The sequence below is a fragment of the Gavialis gangeticus genome, unplaced genomic scaffold (genome assembly GCF_001723915.1).
Source record: "Gavialis gangeticus isolate Ggan-Ray unplaced genomic scaffold, GavGan_comp1, whole genome shotgun sequence".
Taxonomy (NCBI): Eukaryota; Metazoa; Chordata; order Crocodylia; family Gavialidae; genus Gavialis; species Gavialis gangeticus.
In genome coordinates this window covers 15,676,599-15,694,388 of record NW_017729015.1, presented here as the reverse complement: position 1 = coordinate 15,694,388, position 17,790 = coordinate 15,676,599, and the positions used below count along the sequence as shown (strand labels likewise).

Here is a 17,790-nt window from a genome sequence, read left to right as displayed (position 1 = left end):
ATTTTAACTGAGTTCTCCTCTTTCATCCTCTTTTTATGCATAGCCCCATTTGCTGTCCTCTCACACTTGCTCAGAGGTGCCATATTAGGTTCCCAGTTAGATGGCTCTGGTGTCTTCAAGCAGAAACAGAGCAAGTGATGCCTCTGTCTTTCCTTCATCCCATAAATCAGACACAGCTCAAGGTCTCTTTAAGGATGCTTTTGTCTGATGAAAGGCCAAATGCATTGAAGGGCCTTGATTACCAAATAGCCACGTTAATCTCAGCCACATTCAGAAACCAGAGTGGAGGATGGCAATGTTTGTCAAACGGGAAAGACCAAATCAATAGACTACATCTCCCTTTCTGGAATCCCCTCTCCTGGAGCATTTGCTCATCGGTTGTGAAAGGAGCTTGAATGAGAACAGTGGGGACTTTAAACTTACTAAAAAAAAACCAGGCAGAAATAGCTCTTCCCCCATCCTGCCAATAAACTGCAACTCTGAAACCCTTCAAGGAGGGAGAAGGGAAGGGAGCTCAGGCTCTCTAGCCCATTTCATCTACATGAGCACTTTCTACATCCACCTAGCTGAGGTACTTACATAGCTCCCGTTACTGTAATATCCGAGTGCTCTGTAATTTTTGATGCATTTATCCTCCCAACACCCTTGGGGGGTAGGAAAGCGTCACTGACATCTGCATTATGCTAACCCCTGAGCCATCCTTCCGGTCTCCTTCCAGTAAGCCTACTAGGAACTGCAGATCACAGAACAGGCATCGGGTGATGGTAACTTTTGGAATTAGCCTCCTGGGGTGTATTTTATTGGGCTAGCGGTTGGCAAAAGCTTGTACATCTGACTACAAATCCATGCATCAGTCAAGCCTTGCAAGGCTCATCTCACAAAACAACTTTTTACTAGAATCATCTTGGACACCAACGCCGCTCTAGTGAGAAAGGCGCCACACTTCAGGCCTTACCGTCTGCTGGCTCAGCTGCTCGGACAGCACTCTGCTATCTTCCGCCTGCCCCGGTTTCATCAACTCCTGCTGGGCAGTGGTCTCCTCGATCCACTGGACGAGCGCCCCGTGACACTCGCGGTAATCACTCAGCACCTCCTGGATGCTCTCCAGCTCTGTATGGCTGAAAGGACAAACAGAGAGAAAGAGAGGGAGGGAGCCGTCACTACACCTGAATCCTTGTGTCAAAACAACAATCCAGACCTGCCCAGATAAACAGAACGTCTCCAAATCTCCCTGGGGATAGTTAGAGAGACCTCATGCTCTGCTCTGGAGAGACAGGGAGCCTTTTCAAGCGGGGCTGCAGTGTGCGGGTACTGGAAACAGAGCCAGCCAAAATAAAACTAATCAACTGCACCGAGAGGCTGTAAAAGGTATTCCAACGTGAAGCATCCTCTGGCAGAGAGCAGCAGCTACAAAGCTTGCCCACAGGATGGCAGATTGTCTAAAAACAGCAAGGGATGGAGCCAGGAGAGGAGAGGGAGACAAAGAGAAGGAAGTTCCACCTTCCCTTCAAAGGGGGAAACACCTCACAGTATCCACCCGCGAAGAACAACACTGCTAACCCCAAGCAGCCAGAGCGAGAAGGCAGCAGCATCTCACCGGGTCTCGATCTGAGAGCAAGCTCTCTGCCAGCGATCCCACAGCTGGCTCCCCTTCTCCTGGTAGCGCTCTAGGTCAAGGCTGCGCTCTTGCTTCATCCGGTATAGCTCTTCTCCCACAGTCTTCGCCTTGGCGATGTCCTCTTCCAACGTGGAGAACACAGAGCTCTTGTCCTTCACTTCACTGAGCCATTGCTTTAACAAACATCAAGACGGTTCAGCAGATATTACTGGTAGAACACCTCACTTCAAGTTATGGCTGCTGCTATACAGTATAACAGGGATTTCTTCAATAAAACATTTAAAAGAGCATGGAAGAGCAGTGAATGTAGGGCAGGTAGCCCTGCCTGACACCGCCCTGGGGAGGGGATTATTCTTTCTCCATAATCTGCAACAGAACTGGCCAAATCTAGGACTTGGAGATGCAAAATATTGTAAAGGCTGGTGCCCACTTTAGATGAGTCTTGTAAGAGTCACCATCTGTGAGCATAGCCCAAAGGATCTGCCAGGTGCCATCAGCACCAGCCATGCAAAAACATCTAGTGACCTTATCTACCAGGGCATCTGCTCTACTGACAGCACCCAAAGCAACAGGGACTGCATGGACTCAACGAGGGAGCAAGGCAGATGTACAAAGCAAATCAGATGGACAGAGGGAAAAATCCAGTTTTACAAATGCCAGAGTGCCAAGACCAGCACGACACTGGTTTCAACTGTGTACTGCTGGAGAAGTAATGTGACCCACCTTTAACGTAGCTCTGTGAGACTGAATGGCAGCTAGATCTGCTGGGACTGCCTCCTCCTGGCTCAGTTTAACCTCATACCCCTTGACCAGTGACTCTGCTCCCTGGGTATCCCGAACAATCAAATCAACCATCTTTAGCCTAGGAGGGAAAGAGGAGGAGGAGGAAACTGTGACTTCCCAAACATTCTTTGCTGTGAAGTCATTGCCAACAAAAATATCATAGAAGCAACAAAGATATCATAGAAACATAGAAAATGAGGCTTGGAAGGGTTCTCAGGAGGTCACATCTAGTCCAACCCCTGCTCAAAACAGGACCAGCCCCAGTTAGATCATCCCAGCCAGGGCTTTGTCTACCCTGGCCTTAAACACCTCCAAGGATGGAGACTCCACTGCCTCTCCAGGTAGCCTGTCCCAGTGCTTCACCACCCTCCTAGTGCAGAAATTCTTCCTAATATCTAACCTATACTTCCCTTGCTGCAACTTGAGACCATTAAGCCCATTGCTCCTTGTTCCCCCATCTGCCTGTTGGGGATGACCTATCAAGCTGGTCTGTTCAAGCACTAGAAGGAGACATCTAAGAGAATGAGCGCTGCCAGGGCAATGGACAATGACTACAAGTACCTGTCCAACCCAAGCATTGTAAAACTCCTACAAAACCTGAGGAAATGAGAGTGGACCTGTGTATCCAGCAGGGCCTAAGAGCTGGAATGCTGCAGTCTAACACCACGTCTCACAGCAGCACCTTTGGCTGTCTCCCACAAATCACCAGTCTTCATTTTTTAAAGGTATTGAGGGGCCCAGCTCCCACTGTCCTTAATCTCTGTGCTTTGATGCTTCCAGCTGTAAAGGGTAGTCTCCTGTTATGTTTCTCCAGAAATTTTACAAAAGGATACTATCCGGACCCTAAGCATCCCGGCTACTTATCTGCTCCCTAAGTTAGTGCCTGGGAAGTACGAGCCTCATAGGAATACTCTTAGCAAGCAGGTTACAGAGACACCTGCTCTCAAAGCGCGACCACAATTGCTCTTCGCTGCCAGTAAGTGACCCACCAGTCCAGCACACATTGCTGGGCATTTAGCAAACAGTCTCCATGACTAGAGAACCACTTTTTGCTCCTGCTTTAGGCACTGCCTTCATAAGATTTTTGAAGACCAGAGCAAGGAACTTCTCCACCCTTTTCCTTTACTCTTTAGGCAAAAAAAAGAACTCCCCTCTTAGGCAACTGCCTGCTTTTGTCTGTGCTGATGGAAGTGAGGCACGAACAGCACTGAACAGGATAACCCAGAACAGGAACAGTCACCAAGTAAGTTCCCCTGCCTGGCTCAGAGCAACTAATGCTCCTCCACGCTGAGCTGTGCACCCGCTGCTAATGCAGTCCCTACATGTGAGTCTACCTCCCAGCTCCTGCTCAGGCTATGAGCACAGACTGCTAAACACCCTGGAGGATGCTGCCAGACTCCGATGTCGGCACAATGTGGGTTGGACCGTTTCCCCGCAGAATGCACTGCAGTCTCTGCAGTGTGGTATAGACCTTCCCAACCTGGTGTCATACTAGCAAGCTTGGGTACTGGAAGCTGCCTTGCTACAGCAGAATACAGCATGAGGTTCATTTACTGCTCTTCTTGGCAGGGCAAAAAAATTCACACCAATCTCTGCATTGCCACAACAGACTGCTTCCAGTACCGGAGCTGAGTAGTATCAAGCCAGCGCCCATTGCAGAAACACCAGTATAGATGGGCATCCACACACACAACTCTTCTGGAGCACCGCTCCTGGGACCCACTGTTCCTCCTGAGTATGCTGTATCTGCTAGACAGTCTCAGGCCAGTTCAGAAGACAGCTGAACACCTTCCTCATTTCAGAGAGCAACCATGCAGCAGAGCCTCTTTTATCCATGCAGACGTCTCAAAAAGCACATCCCCACTCACTTGTCCAGGTAGATGAAAGAAAGCCCACACATGTGATCCATCTTATCTACCAGCAGGCTGAGTTCAGAACGCAGGTGCGGTATGCTGGACCCCGTTGGAGACTTGTCCAGGAAACTCTTGCACCGCTCAGAGACTTGCTGCAAGTCACATTTCAGCCGCTGCAAATCCTCCTGCATGCGCTGCGGGGGACACAGAGAATTAATAGCCACGTATAGTACAGACTGGCAGGGAAAAATGCTGAGAAAAGCAGGGGCTGCCATGGCACAGAGCAGACAGACACAGAGATGAACAAGATAGGGTACACGAAGATCACTCTGATATTTCCAGCGTAAAGCTCAACTCAGCAGAATCCTTTCAGAGCCAATTAGGGCTGGGCTGTGAGCGGCTTCCACAGGCATTGCACCATTTTCTTTATTCACTTCCACTATCAGATTGTGCCACACTTAGCCTTGATGGCTGTACAGGCCAAGAGCGTTCACTCTTTTCGAACTGCTGCTTCTTTTATCCCAGCTGAGGGCAGCAATTACTGCACGTGATGAGTTTGCCCAGCTGGCTTCCAGCAGTGTTGTTTGCAAAAGGCCATGCGCGTGCTAGTTGCAACACACAGAAAAGGAGCATACATTTCAATCGGATTTCCCCTCCCACCCCCTTGGATTCACGTCTTGCATTCAGTGTCTGCTCAGTGGGTGGAGGAGTGGGTTGGGCTTGTTGACATCTTTCCACAGGGAAACCACAGGGTGGGAAGAGATGGGAAACACAAAGAAGCAGCAAAGCAAGATGCGTTCATTGCCTTTCTCACTTAAAAAGTAAAATGCGCCACCCTCACAGAGGGACATAAGCAGGGAAGTCCTTTGGTAGTATTTATGCCTGAGTATTAGTGCCACCTGCACATCCCACTTCCCTCTGTGCCACTGCTAACCTAGCCGGAAGCACTGACCTCTTGCTCTGCAACGCGGAAGGTGTTCTCCTGAATAGCGTCACCATCTGCTCTGGTGCTGGCCGGGGTCTGGATTCGGTTCACTAGTCTCTGCTCACACTCTTCCAGGTGCAGGCGAATGTTCTTGAGCTCCGAGAGATACATCCTGGCAACCGTCTCATCTTTGTCCTCTGTCAAATCGCGAGAAAAAACACACAAAAAGGCCATCGATCAATCACCATCTCAAATGAGAGGCTCAGAGCCAGATGCAGCACCGGCCTGATGAGAGAGAAGCAAGGGCAGAGGTCTCTGCTCAGATGGAAAATAATTCAATCAAAGCATCCCTATAGCTAGGAAGGCTTCTAGCCAGGGGGTAGCTCACATTGTGAAAGACTGTTTTATCTGAGTCAGAGCCAGCCCCCTGCCATGCTACACACACACCTGTAGATAATTCTGGGCAGGAACAGATGTAATGGTTATAAAAGGCGAGAAAACTCTCTGTGATTCAGCTGAATCTTTGGCCTGTCTGTTCCAACCCGGTGGCAAATGGAAGTTAAACCAAGGCATGTTACCCCTGAATGAAACAGAGTTAAGTTACCACGGTTTAACTTTGCTTGCAGGGAGACAGCAGACAGGCAGCAAAACAGTGCCAGGGGAACAGTCAACACATGCTCACAAGCGGTGAAGTCCTCCCTCTTTTAAAGCAGTAAAATTCTCCATATGCCCTTGCTGTCTGAATGACACGACTGCATTTAAACATACATTTCACTCGATGGCCTTTTCAGCATCTCCCACAATGAAGCAGATGACAGAATCGACTGCCAAGGCAGCGTTTTGCCCAGGGCTCACCTCAGGTGGCACCAGGGCTACCAACGCCTAGGCAGATGCCTCCTCATCAGCTACAGAACAAGTGACAATGCCTGGGTCACTCTGCACAGAGCTGAACTGCTCAGCATGCTGGTAGCATGCCACCCTCATGAAGGCCATGCATGGAAACAGGCTGAGGCAGAGAAGGCAGCTGTGTACGAAGCCAGAATCCATGATGTTACTTAGATAGTTCAGAGCACCTGCAAGCCCCCCAGTCCTTGCTCCATCCATTAACCTCTCTCCAGCTCACCGTTCTCCATGGACTCCAGAAGCTGTTGGAAATGTTCCTTACAGGAGTCCACTTCCTCTTCCAGGTGCAACCGATCAGCCACCGAGAAGAGCTCAGAGTCACAACTGTCCTGCAGGAAGTCTTCATAGTGAGTCTGGAGGCTCTTCATGGCTTGCTGGCACTCTCCTTGAGCCAAGGACCTGAGCTGCGGAGGCAATGGCAGAGTCTCTAACCATCAGGAACAAAGTCCCACCTTTCACCCAGATGCACCCACACACCTCCCAGGCCCTGGAGTCGCCCAGACCTTGCGCCCATTTCTCAGAAGCAGTCATTCATATGCTTCTTGTCTGGGGAGAGGCTGATCTCTCCAAGGGGGACAACCAGCCCTGGGCCCTCCCTGGGACAGCCCTGCTCTGGCAGGCACATTGTTCTGCACGTCACCTCCAGGTCTGCCCTGCTTGGTGTTTTTACTGCTGTGTCCCCAGCAGAATAATCTACATTTTCCTGAATGGAATTGCTCATTGTAAAAAAGGGAGAGAGAAGTGAGAAGGAGCTGAGTCTCAAATCTCTCCCCTTTACCTTGCTCTTAACAGTTCACCAAGGAGCGAGTGGAACCAGATCTATGATGCCTTGGTTCATGAGAGCGGAGTCAGCACCGGGGGCACTAGACATCTGTAACCACTTTTGCACAAAAGCCCCCAGAGCTTAGACCCCCCTCAGTGCCACGTACAGTGCTGGCTCTCAGCCCCTTTGGTTCGGTCCCTTGCACCCACCCGACTTCCTTGTACTCCCCATGAAGCTACAGGTGCTTCTGCATCACAGCCCACCCCAGCCAGGATGATTTAATTCTAGACCCTGCCGGGGAGGTGGCGATGTGCAGCAGGGGCGAGCTGCACGGTACCTTCTCCGTGTTCCAGCCTTGCACCAAGGTCAAGTCCTTCCGCAAGTAGTTCCAGGAGATCAGGCTCTTTGTGTTCACGTGGAGCTGGTGCCAGAGGGCCATCACTTTCTGGTACAGCTGCTCCACCCTGCAAAAGGACAGCGCCGTTCTGTCACCGCCGATGCCCCCAGCGCACGTGGTTACAGCAGGCTGCCTGGCCCGATCCTGCCACAACAGGCTCTTGAGCTTTCTGCCTTTAACAGCATTTGCACTGTAGGCAGGTACGTCCTCCCCTCCATGCTGGGTGTCACAGCTCAGCCTGGATCTCTGACATCCCCTCACAGATGGCTGGCATCAGCCCAAGCTCACGGCGGCTAAAACAAAGCTCTTCATCTTTTCCCACTATCCCCCTTCTCCATCACTGTGGACAACACTCCCGCCTGCCAGCCAGTTAGGCCCATCATCTGGGGATCATCCTCCCCTTCAGGTCCTCACATCCAAGCTCTCTCTACATCTTGCTGACTCATTTTGCACAAAACCCAACACACGGCTTTTTCCTTCTCCACCTCCGTAGCCGAGCATCTTGCCCAGGGACAGCAACATCCTTTTCTCCAGCCTTGACAAATGCCCTCTGGCCCTGCTCACCCCCATCCAGAAGGCTGCTGCAAAAATCATTCCCGTAGCCTGCAGGTCTGACCAGGTCTTTTCTCTCTGCGCTCCTCCATGGCTTCCGCTTTGCTGCAGCATCAAACATATGCTGCTCATCTTCACCTTCAATGTTCTCCGAGAGCTATCCTCACTCCTGCTACCAGCTCTCAGAAACATTGATTCCCACCTCCCACCAGCCCAAGAAGCCAGGCTCCATCACCCACTTGTTAGATGCTCTGCTTTTCTCAACACTCAGGAGAAGCTCCTCATAGCTATCAGCAAATCTTCCCCTTATCCTCCTTCAAACCCCTCATTGAAACTCTTCTTTAGCAGGTTGCCTACAAACATTTGACAACGCTGAGGCGGCTGCTGTGCTAGGATCACTGCCCATCATGTTGACCAACACTGTTGCTTTATTTCCTGGGTCCCATCTGCCTGTCTCTCGTCTTAGCCGTAAACTGTAAACTCTGGAGCAGGGATTATCTTGTGTCCTGTTTCTGTACAGCACCTTGCACCTGGTCCAGGACTGAGCTCCTAGGCACTGTACACATAACAACTAATGGTTGTGGAAGCTGCCAGGCAGGCTCCACTACAGGTAACGCCTCACGAGCCAAAGAGCAAACAGAGCCCGGTGCCCTTTGCTCCTGCCCAGGAAGTGAGAGAAAACGCAAACCTCACGTCTACACTAGTTTCCTTGCAAACCCCGACCATCGACATGCTGCCCTCATACAAGCCAGAAGCATAGTCGTTGGAAACTAGCCCTAGCACTAGTTGCACTTACAGCGGCCTGGCAGGTTTAACACAAGGGGTCTGCACCAGTGTAAAAAGCCAGATAGTCTAGGCAAGCCCCCGGGGGCCAGGCTCCCTGCTAATACTGTCATCAAAGGGAGTCAACGGGGGCCGGGGTGGCATGGGCACTAAGGCGCACACTTGACAGTGCAGAGGTCGCGAGTTTGAGGCCACAGCAGCACTCATGGCTCAGCCTGACAAATCCCAACGAAATCTAAAAGTTTTGCTAAATACCTTGTCCCAAGGGCATGAAAAAGAAAGGGAGTCAACAGTAACTCCACTTTTGGTTATCTGTCATTGGGAACTGAAATCCCTGACTGAACAGCAACCAGACCCTGCTATGCCTTTACTGGATAGCACCTGCCACACCTGGACTCGAGCTCTGGATCAGGAAACCAAGCATTCCCCATCATTTCACTCCCTCGGTGCCTCCTTCCTAACTACTAAAGTCCTGACAAGCCTTAAACGAACAACTCCCAGGACGAGCAAGGGGTTAGGCATTTCCCAAAGCACCAGAGATTTGTTCAGGAGCCATATAAATACCCCCCACATTGCAACAGAGGCAGAGAGAGGCCTCCCCTCGTCACTCCGGCTTCGAGTTGCCAAACCACAGCAAGCCAGGAAGAGCAGGGCTTTGTTACCTGTTGGCAATGTCGATGGCCTCTTTGTTCGGAGGAGGGATGAGGAAGCACACGGATGGCACCATGGCTTCATTTCCAGTGGGGCTGATCACCTTCCATTTGGTCCTCTGGGAGTTATCTTCCAGCACGCACTCGTCATTCTTGCAGATCGTGATCTATGAGGACCGCGGAAGGTGAGAGTCTGACCCGACGCCCAACCCACAACAAAGCATCACCTGCAAATGCCTTTCCTGACAGCCAGGTCCCTTTCTAGGAGGTCCCAGAGCTGCCACTGGAGGAAAACTGGATTGAAATGTAAAAGCTCTCTTTAAAAAAGAAAAAAAAAAAAAAAAATCAACCCAAAAGGAGGTAAATTGCCAGTCACTTCGGGAAAGGAAAGGAGGAGAAATTAGATAAAATTGGGTGGGATGCAGGCAATTATTTAATGGGAAGATATCAAACCTATGCTCCTCTGGAAACAGGACACTTATTACCACTCAGAGCAAATCAAGGTCATTGAAAAAGCTATTTGAGAAGCAGAGACTGTTCCCTTTGCCTCCTTACCATGCCACCAAATACGACAGGATCCATCCAAGCTTCGCTCTTTCCTCCTTCCCTCTCTCCCAGCTCCCACACAAGCTCAGTCTTTCCTTCCCTCCCCAGAGAAACCCCCTGCCGGGCTGTCCCGTCAGCCCACTCACCTCAATCTGGCGATAGTCACAGATAGCCTTGATGGGGATGGTGCTCCTCAGAACGTGGTCCGGGTTTCTCGGCTTCAGCTGAACAATGGTTTTGGACCGCCCCACCAAGCTGGCAACGGAGCTCTTCGACTGAATGAGCTGCTCCTTTTCATCCTGACAAAAATAACAGCAAAGCATTGGCATTGGCAGGCCATGGGGGGGTTAAACAACTGGTCAATCCCTTAGCATTGCCACAACGCCCCTCTGCTCCCCAAAGGCAGCAGCATCCTGGCTGGGAATTTAAGGTCTGAGCCAACACAAAGAGACTTCTCCTCACCTGAGCCCCAGGGTTGGGGGGACAACACACAGCTTTTCCCCAGCTAGGCAACTATACGACACCCCCGCCCCGCAAAGCTGCATGCAGAGCATCGGTTCTTTTGCTGCTAGAGGCAAGAAAATCCCGTCTGTCGGCATATAAAGGGTGGGGAGCAAGAGCAGCTTGGCCGATGAGCCATTCCTTTCTGCCGCTCTGGACAGACTGTAGGAACGTGCTCCCCTCCTCACTCTCACAAAGCAAGGAAAGGCAGCGCATTTCAAACCACGTCTAGAAGGTCAACGCAGCGGGGTAAAGGGATAAAGCCCCCCCCCCCAGAAACGGTTAATGGGAGCCTGGTCACAGCGTATGGGCAAATGGACGGGTTCAGTGAGGCTGTCAACTTCCCCCAAGTCAGCTTCTGCACGCGCACACCCCAAACGCACAGTCAATGCAAGGTAGCTCACACCGCTTTCACTGAAAAGCTACCTTACATCCACCATGTGGCTGCTATGGAGCAGCTGACATCCCGAGCTCCCTGTCTTGCTTAACCTGAAATAAACTGCACACATGCCCACCCTCAGGGCAGAAAGACATTGTCCAATTGCCCCCGCCCTCCAGTTTCTGCTCATCTCACTGCTAGCTAACACAGGGATGCTCCCTTCCAGAGCACTGTCAAACCCCCAAGCCATTCCACTTGAGAAGCACGTCTTTCAGGATGTCATTGCAAGCTTTAGGGTTCAGCCCATTTTTTTTTCCTAAAGCCAGAAGTTAAAAAGAAAAAACCCCAAATCCAGAGACATTTAACCCTCATGCTTTCCACGCTCAGCCCATTAAAAAGGGTTAGCTTCAGTGCTAGAAAGGATGACCAGTCAATTATTTAATGGTACAGAAAAGAAGTGCTTAAAGAAACTACCTGTGCCTGTCCCAGGCAGCATGGTTGGAAGAAATACAGCTTTAACTCATTAGGTAAGAAAGAAGAAGAGCATACACCAGAGAGAGAGCCAGAGCATCCTGTTACTTAGATCTTGGCTACTCGTCTAAACATGGCACAAGGTCCTACCACGCCAGAGGCCCAGGGCCAGCTTTCTAATGCTCCAGAGTCTAAGTACGTGTGGGTACCACTCTGATAAGAGCACCAGAAGCCATGACAGCTGCTCCACGTCTTGATGACCGGAGGAGACAGGCTGAGCACCAGACCTGGATTACCCACAGTACCTGAGGACCCTGACATGGAGAGGAGGGAATACCACACCGAGCCTCGAGAAGGAGAGAGAGCACAGGTGAGCCCAGAGGATTTACCCTGTGTGGCCGACTGACCATCAGATCAGTGCCCACATTTCTACAGCAAAACCTCCAGGGACCAAACGAACTATCAGAAACACTCTGGGAGATCGTACATGGCAACTGGGTCATGCAACATCTGAGTTCAACCTCCCTGAATATTCGTCATGGCTAAGCAGTGAAGCACTAGCATGGACTTGTCCTCCTCTTTAGGGCGCAGAGTTCAATCACAGATTGATGCTCCTCCCCCCAGTTTCTCTTGTCCTGTCTTTTGGCATTGCTCAGCTCCCACTCTACTGTGTGAACAGCTCTATGGTGCTCCCCTTGCATTAATGTCACCCTCTTGCTCAGGGGTGGGCAAAATGCAGCCCACCAGGCCATTCTATCCGACCCGTGGGGCCCCTAAAAAATTTTGAAAATTAACATTTATCTGCCCCGGCTGCCTGTCATGCAGCCCTTGATGGCTTGCCAAAACTCAGTAAGTGGCCCTCCGCCCGAAATAATTGCCCGCCCCTGCTCTTGCTGCTGTCCCGATTGCAAAACAGACATTGGATGCTCATTGCTTTGATTTTAGAGCTAGCCTCCTTTGTGGATCTGACGTAACCAATTAATCAGACACTTGATCTGAACTCAGCGAGGGGGTTTCTCTCCACCCCACCTTGCTCTTGAAGGAGCGGCAGCAGCAGCAGCGGCAGCTAAGGAGGTTACAGCCTTCAACTAGATCAAAGTAGAGTAGATTTTCACTGGATCAAAGCACAGTGACTGCCTCTACCCAAAAAAAATAGCTTATCCCCACAAATTTACATATGGAAAGATGGTTTGATGGATACTAATGATGGGAACTTTTTAAAAGAAACCGTGAGCACTTCTCATTTTTCTACACTACAAGAGGTGTCTAGTCAGCTTATCTGTACAGCCACCCACACCAACCTTTAACAAGGTCACAAAGAGGTGGAGTGTTTTGTGCCAAGGTGCCTCATACATGAGAGTCCTTCACTGCAGTCACTCATCTTCCATTATAACTATTCAATTAAAATCAGATTAGTGTGGACAGTGTTAAATCAACACTAAGTGGTACCATGGAGGTCACACCCAGGCTGCACTCCAAAAACAGACAGACACACACACAGAGCGTGTGAATACTGTGATGAAACACTGTTACAGCCTCCTCCTCTCCAAGGTGGGTGGTAGTCTGTTTCCCACTCCCTCTCCCTCTCATGCGTCTATCATTTTGGTGGCTAAGCAACCAACTCTGCCTTTGTGCCCCCTTGGTCTGGCTGACTATGGGAGGCTACATTTTGAGCTTCACGCTAAAGGAAGCACCCCAAGTTTTTGCAGTGGATCAGGCACCCTCAAGCTTTATAAGGCCTGTGTATCTCAGTGGGCACAGGGCCGCAGACAGACCAAGACTCTTGGGTGGTGGCAGCGATGACCCCAGGCTCGCAGGTGTGATCTGGGAAGAGGGGAGGCACTCTGAGCCTGATAGGTGGTCGGGCACAGTGAGGTGGGTGGCTCAGCACAGGAGTGGCCCACCACAAATACCAATGCACATCAGAAAATCAGAATGCAAAGAGAGGGCAGAGGTGAGTGGGCAAAGAACATGAAGCTTAACCATGCTGATCTAAGAATGAATATACCATTTGTCCCCTTAAAGCCAAAGGCAGGCAGCAAGGGCGCTGCATGGGACTGCTCATCTATCACGTGGACACCCCATAATCTGGGGGCTGATAAAACACCCACCATGGAATCCTGGAGCAGGTCCTCCAGTCGGGTCAGGCTGGTGTTACGGTCACAAGAATACTTCCGTTTGATGGAGTCCTGGAGGTTCCTTAAGTACGTCTCCGACTCCCGGGCATCACTGAAGAACTGCAGAGCCAGAAAGCGTCAGAGAACTCTGTACCACTCAACACACCCCAGGCCACTCAGTGACATATGGTGCTGAAAGGGTCTGACCAACACCCTCAGCAGGCAAGCATCTTCTACTGCCCTGTCCCTCTGTACCATGACAGCTGTGAGCAGCACTATCTGCATGCCGAGGGCTATTCTAGAAGAGCTGAGCCTACAACATAGAGGGCAAAATATCCCCCGGGGACAGGTCAGAAGAGAAGGAGTTAGAATGGAATAAAAAAAAAGATGATGTCCTTCATCAAATTAGAGTCAGCTGGCGCTGTGCTACAGGCACTCAACGCAGGTTTTGTTCTCTGAATGGCAGATCAGGGAGGGCAGGGCTGGGCTCTCCCCACTACTCTACCTGAAAGTAAGCAGCGTTCTCCTTCACGTGCTGTTCCACACACAAGCAGAGCTGTTTGATCCACTGCCATTGGGACTGGACAGCCGCACTGTATGCCTGGGAAGGCAAAGGACACCACGAGTTACAACCGAAATGAAATCAGTTTTATGGGTCAGCATTTAAATAGCTCATGAAGTTCAGACTGCTCAGCTGGATTTGGCTCCCACAAGGTGCAAGGGGGAGTGTACTGGAAGACACAAAAGGAAATAAAGCAGAGAGGCCTTTTAATGGTACGTCCTGAAAGGACATTTCCTTCTACTCTCCAGCACGGGGAACTGTGGGATGGTGCTGGTTCATGAATGAAACAGCAAGAGAAAGCATGCTCTAATAACCTTAAAATGTTTCTCCATCACTTTCATGAGCATGAACAATTCAAAATTAGCTCAAAGTCATTTGCTGTCTTATCTTAACACAGGACCTTGGGCCTGGGCCCTGGATAAGCAAGCACCTCTTGTCATCATCACAAATACCATCAAAATGGTATTTGTTTTCCTGGTACAATAAAGCTGTTTACCACCACTTAGAGCTGATAAGAGTGACTGGGGTGGAGGTATTGTTGGTTGCAGCCGTGTTAGTCTAAGGATGCAGGCAGACAAGGTTCTTTGGGTAAATCCAATATCGTTTATCAGACCAACTAAAATACTTGGAAAAATTCTTCTTTGCAAGCTTTTGGGTACAAACACCCTTCTTCAGACAGAGGAAGCATCTACCCAGGCTGGAGGTAGAAGTGCAGCATATTTATTGCATGTTTGCTGATCATGCTTCTTCATGAGGATTTCCCTGGGTTCGACTGACATGACCTGGGGCGAAACCCTTCAGTATGTGCCCCTGAACAGACCACGTACCTCAACAGTTTGTTTGGCCGGGTGATTCTCTAGGGACAGCAGCTCAGCTGTGTCTTGCAGAGACCGAAACACATCCTGCTTCTCTTCCAGTTCCATCGTCAGCTCCTGAGTGTCAGAGACACATAAAGACTCTGGTCAAAATCAGACACTTGTGTAGTAACCACATTTTAAGCATCCAACCAAAACTGAAGATGTGAGAGGATCTGAAGATGTGACTACGGCAGGGCTGAAACCAGTGACAGAAAAGTCACCGAGAATTCGACAGTGCCTCTGATTTACGTTTTGAATGACATTATTTGATTAAGAATTGAAAAGATAATGTCTTTCCAGCTGTAGCCCAGAACTTCAGCCTGGGAATCTCTTGAACTCTGAATAAGATTTTTTTCCCCCATGCTTGCAGATGTGGAGGTGGGTGGGGGACAGGGACAAAATGAAACCCAGCTGAACAGACTTTACTTTGAGCTCCAGACTCTGCCGAGAACCATGTTTTGTGGGTGGCGATGACAGGTTACAAGCACTATGGGCTTGTCTGAAGGAACTCAGAGCTCTTGAAAAGTCTCAACTACAGTTCCCAGTGGTCTCCTGAATTTTTCATGGAGCTAAAAGGCTCACAGCAACAGCAGCATCACCAGCAGAGCTGTACAGCTGGAGTCCGCGCCTCAGGGTTTCACTCACCGAGAAGTAATTTCTTTTGGCTGCAATGTTGGAGTTATTGTCACTCCAGTCGTAGGCCAGCTCATCTTCCTCCTTTTCATTCAGCCAGATGAGCTCAGCTGTGGCTCGAGACACAAACCCGTACAGACTCTGGAGATGCCGCAGTCGGAAGCTTGACGTTTCCTGCGCACAACAAAAAACCCGCTCCCCTTGGGTGAGTTGCAATGGGATCCTTCCCCGACTCTATTTCAGTGCCCCCAAGGTGGGAAGCGGGCTTAAAACAGTCTTCAGATGCCCTCCTACCAGCTAAGTGAGAATCATGCCCCCACCACATTCCTAGGACAATTGCCACCACGAGCATCTGCTGCAAACTGGGAAGCAGTTGTGGGAATATCTTCTGGGCTGCATGTCCCGAGGCAGACAAACAGCTTGGAGAAGTGGCCACTTGCCTCCTGGAGACAGGGGGAACTAACTGAGCCTAAAGCCATGGCCCTCAGCAGTGCACAGTCCAGCCTTGCAGAAACTATAGCTATGCGTGTTTACAGGTGGCTGCTCTTCTCCTCTGCTTGCAAGCCCCCAAAGTTGTTGCTAGCACAACAGGGCACAGATACACCCTGCATCTTTCACCTTGGACACTGCGAGGGTGGCCAGGACCCTGAGGAAGCAGCAGGGTACAGTGCCAGTGGGTGGGGTGTACAATACCCACTCACCATCAGCTTGCAGTACTGCGTCTCCAGCTTGCCGAGTGTTTCCGTGTAGCTGGTGCGGAAATTCTGGGACATTTTACCCTGAGGAACGAAAGGTATTGGGGTACCCAAGTCAGAGCAACACCCCCACAAATCCAAAGCAAGTCCCTTCCCTGAACTGCCCATGAGCAGCAAGAGAAGGAAGCAGGAATGCCTTTTGGTGCGTGTCTGGGGAGGTGGGAGTGTCTCAGGCTGGGGGGAAAGAGTCCTTTTTCTCAGGGGAGGAACTTATCCAAGGGAAAATAAAGACTGATTTGCAAGAAAACAGCTGGAAGACATACAGCAGCAGAGGCCAGATCCAATGAGCAGCCTCAGCACTTGGGTTTAAGCCCTACCCACGTTTCACGGAGTAAGTTTGGAGGGATAAATTCAAGTTTGTTCATTCTGGGGGGTGTTCAGTGAGCCCACCTGTGTACCCTCAGAGACACAGCGTGTGTGGCCAGGTCACCTGACAGCAGCAAAGATGCCTCGCTGCTTCAAACCCAAGCCTGCGCATCCTCTGAGCCGCAAAACACTGGCAGGACCCACCTTCCTGCCCCTCATCCTCACCCCTGTGAGCTCTTGCCAGTGTAGCTACCCCCTCCTCCAGCCTGTCACCTCACCTCATACAGCCGAGCCTCCTTCACGCTGGAGCCCAGGTCCTCCACGCTGGTGTGGACGTGCCGCTGGGTGTCCAGCTGAGATTCCACGCTGGGCAGGTCACTCCCCCACTCCTCTCGCTCCAGCCTCATCTGAAACAGCCCCCAATAAGTCCAGCCAGCCTTCTTCAGGCTCAAAAGCACGTGAGACTAGGGGTGACATTACCTCCCAACTCGCTACCAAGGCACAACGCTCTTTAAGGGGCTGATCCTAACACCACTTCGGTCAAGCACCCAACTCTCACTGAGTTCAGCAACAGATGAGTCCCAAGCCACAATCCCAAGCCATTCAAGAGGGCTTTTTGGGTTGAATCCACCTCGCGCCCTGCTTTGAAGAGTACCTTCCCCATTCCCTGTGCACAGCCTGTTAAAAGACAGCATGTAAACCCCATCTCCAGCCTTTCATAGTTTCTAGGGTCGGAAGGGACCTAAGCAGATCATCAAGTCCGACCCCCTGCCATGGCAGGAAGAGCACTGGGGTCAAGCGACTCCAGCAAGATGTTCATCTAACCTCCTCTTAAAGACCCCCAGGGTAGACAGTCCCAGCCGTAGCCAGCCCACCAGAGGCATGACACGGATGGGCACGTGCTGCACCCCGAGGGTCCCCTCGGGCTCTGTGCCCCCCACCCCTCGGGCACCTCAGAGACGGCCACCCAGACAGAGCCCATGGCCCCGGGCTCCACGCAGACGGTGCCCCTGGCTCTCGGCCGCGGGGGCTGCCTGTCCCTTTTCCAGGCTCTGGGGCCCGGGAGCATGGCCACCTCCCCGTGTGGGGTCGGCTCCCTACTGGGGTCTCTGGCACCAGCTGGAGGAGCTCCAGGCCACCGTCCAGAGGCTGCGCACCATCGGGGACTGTGAGCTGGAGATTGACTCCTACTGCCAGGCCCTTCTTCCCCCGGAGCTGCCAGGTCTACCACGGTCTCCCTCCAGGACAAGGGAGGACTCGGGGACCTCCCGCTCTGTCCAGTCAGGGGCATGGACCGAGGTGGCCAAGGGCCCCAGGGCCGCTGCACCAAGGCCCCTGCCCTGCTGGCGCTTAGCAACAGGTACGCGCCTCTTGCTGCCCCGGCAGAGCCAGTGGAGTCGCCAGCTCCCACAGGCACCACGGGCCCAACTGCAGCT

At 51.3% G+C, this 17,790-nt stretch overlaps 1 protein-coding gene across 18 annotated transcripts in view; it reads right to left on the bottom strand.

The window, feature by feature from the left end:
* MACF1 (microtubule-actin crosslinking factor 1) overlaps positions 1-17,790 on the bottom strand; it is a 225,550-nt gene that overhangs the window by 121,094 nt on the left and 86,666 nt on the right. For all 18 annotated transcript variants that reach the window (XM_019512344.1, XM_019512340.1, XM_019512348.1 and 15 more), the window contains exons 15-29: positions 16,633-16,761; positions 15,995-16,072; positions 15,306-15,467; positions 14,631-14,735; positions 13,747-13,842; positions 13,236-13,361; positions 9,920-10,072; positions 9,240-9,394; positions 7,183-7,309; positions 6,303-6,486; positions 5,207-5,376; positions 4,270-4,448; positions 2,342-2,480; positions 1,598-1,791; positions 956-1,118 (exon numbers count right to left, since the gene is read on the bottom strand). In XM_019512344.1, coding sequence (XP_019367889.1) covers positions 956-1,118; positions 1,598-1,791; positions 2,342-2,480; positions 4,270-4,448; positions 5,207-5,376; positions 6,303-6,486; positions 7,183-7,309; positions 9,240-9,394; positions 9,920-10,072; positions 13,236-13,361; positions 13,747-13,842; positions 14,631-14,735; positions 15,306-15,467; positions 15,995-16,072; positions 16,633-16,761 — 2,160 coding nt within the window. The remainder of the gene's footprint in view (positions 1-955; positions 1,119-1,597; positions 1,792-2,341; positions 2,481-4,269; positions 4,449-5,206; positions 5,377-6,302; positions 6,487-7,182; positions 7,310-9,239; positions 9,395-9,919; positions 10,073-13,235; positions 13,362-13,746; positions 13,843-14,630; positions 14,736-15,305; positions 15,468-15,994; positions 16,073-16,632; positions 16,762-17,790) is intronic.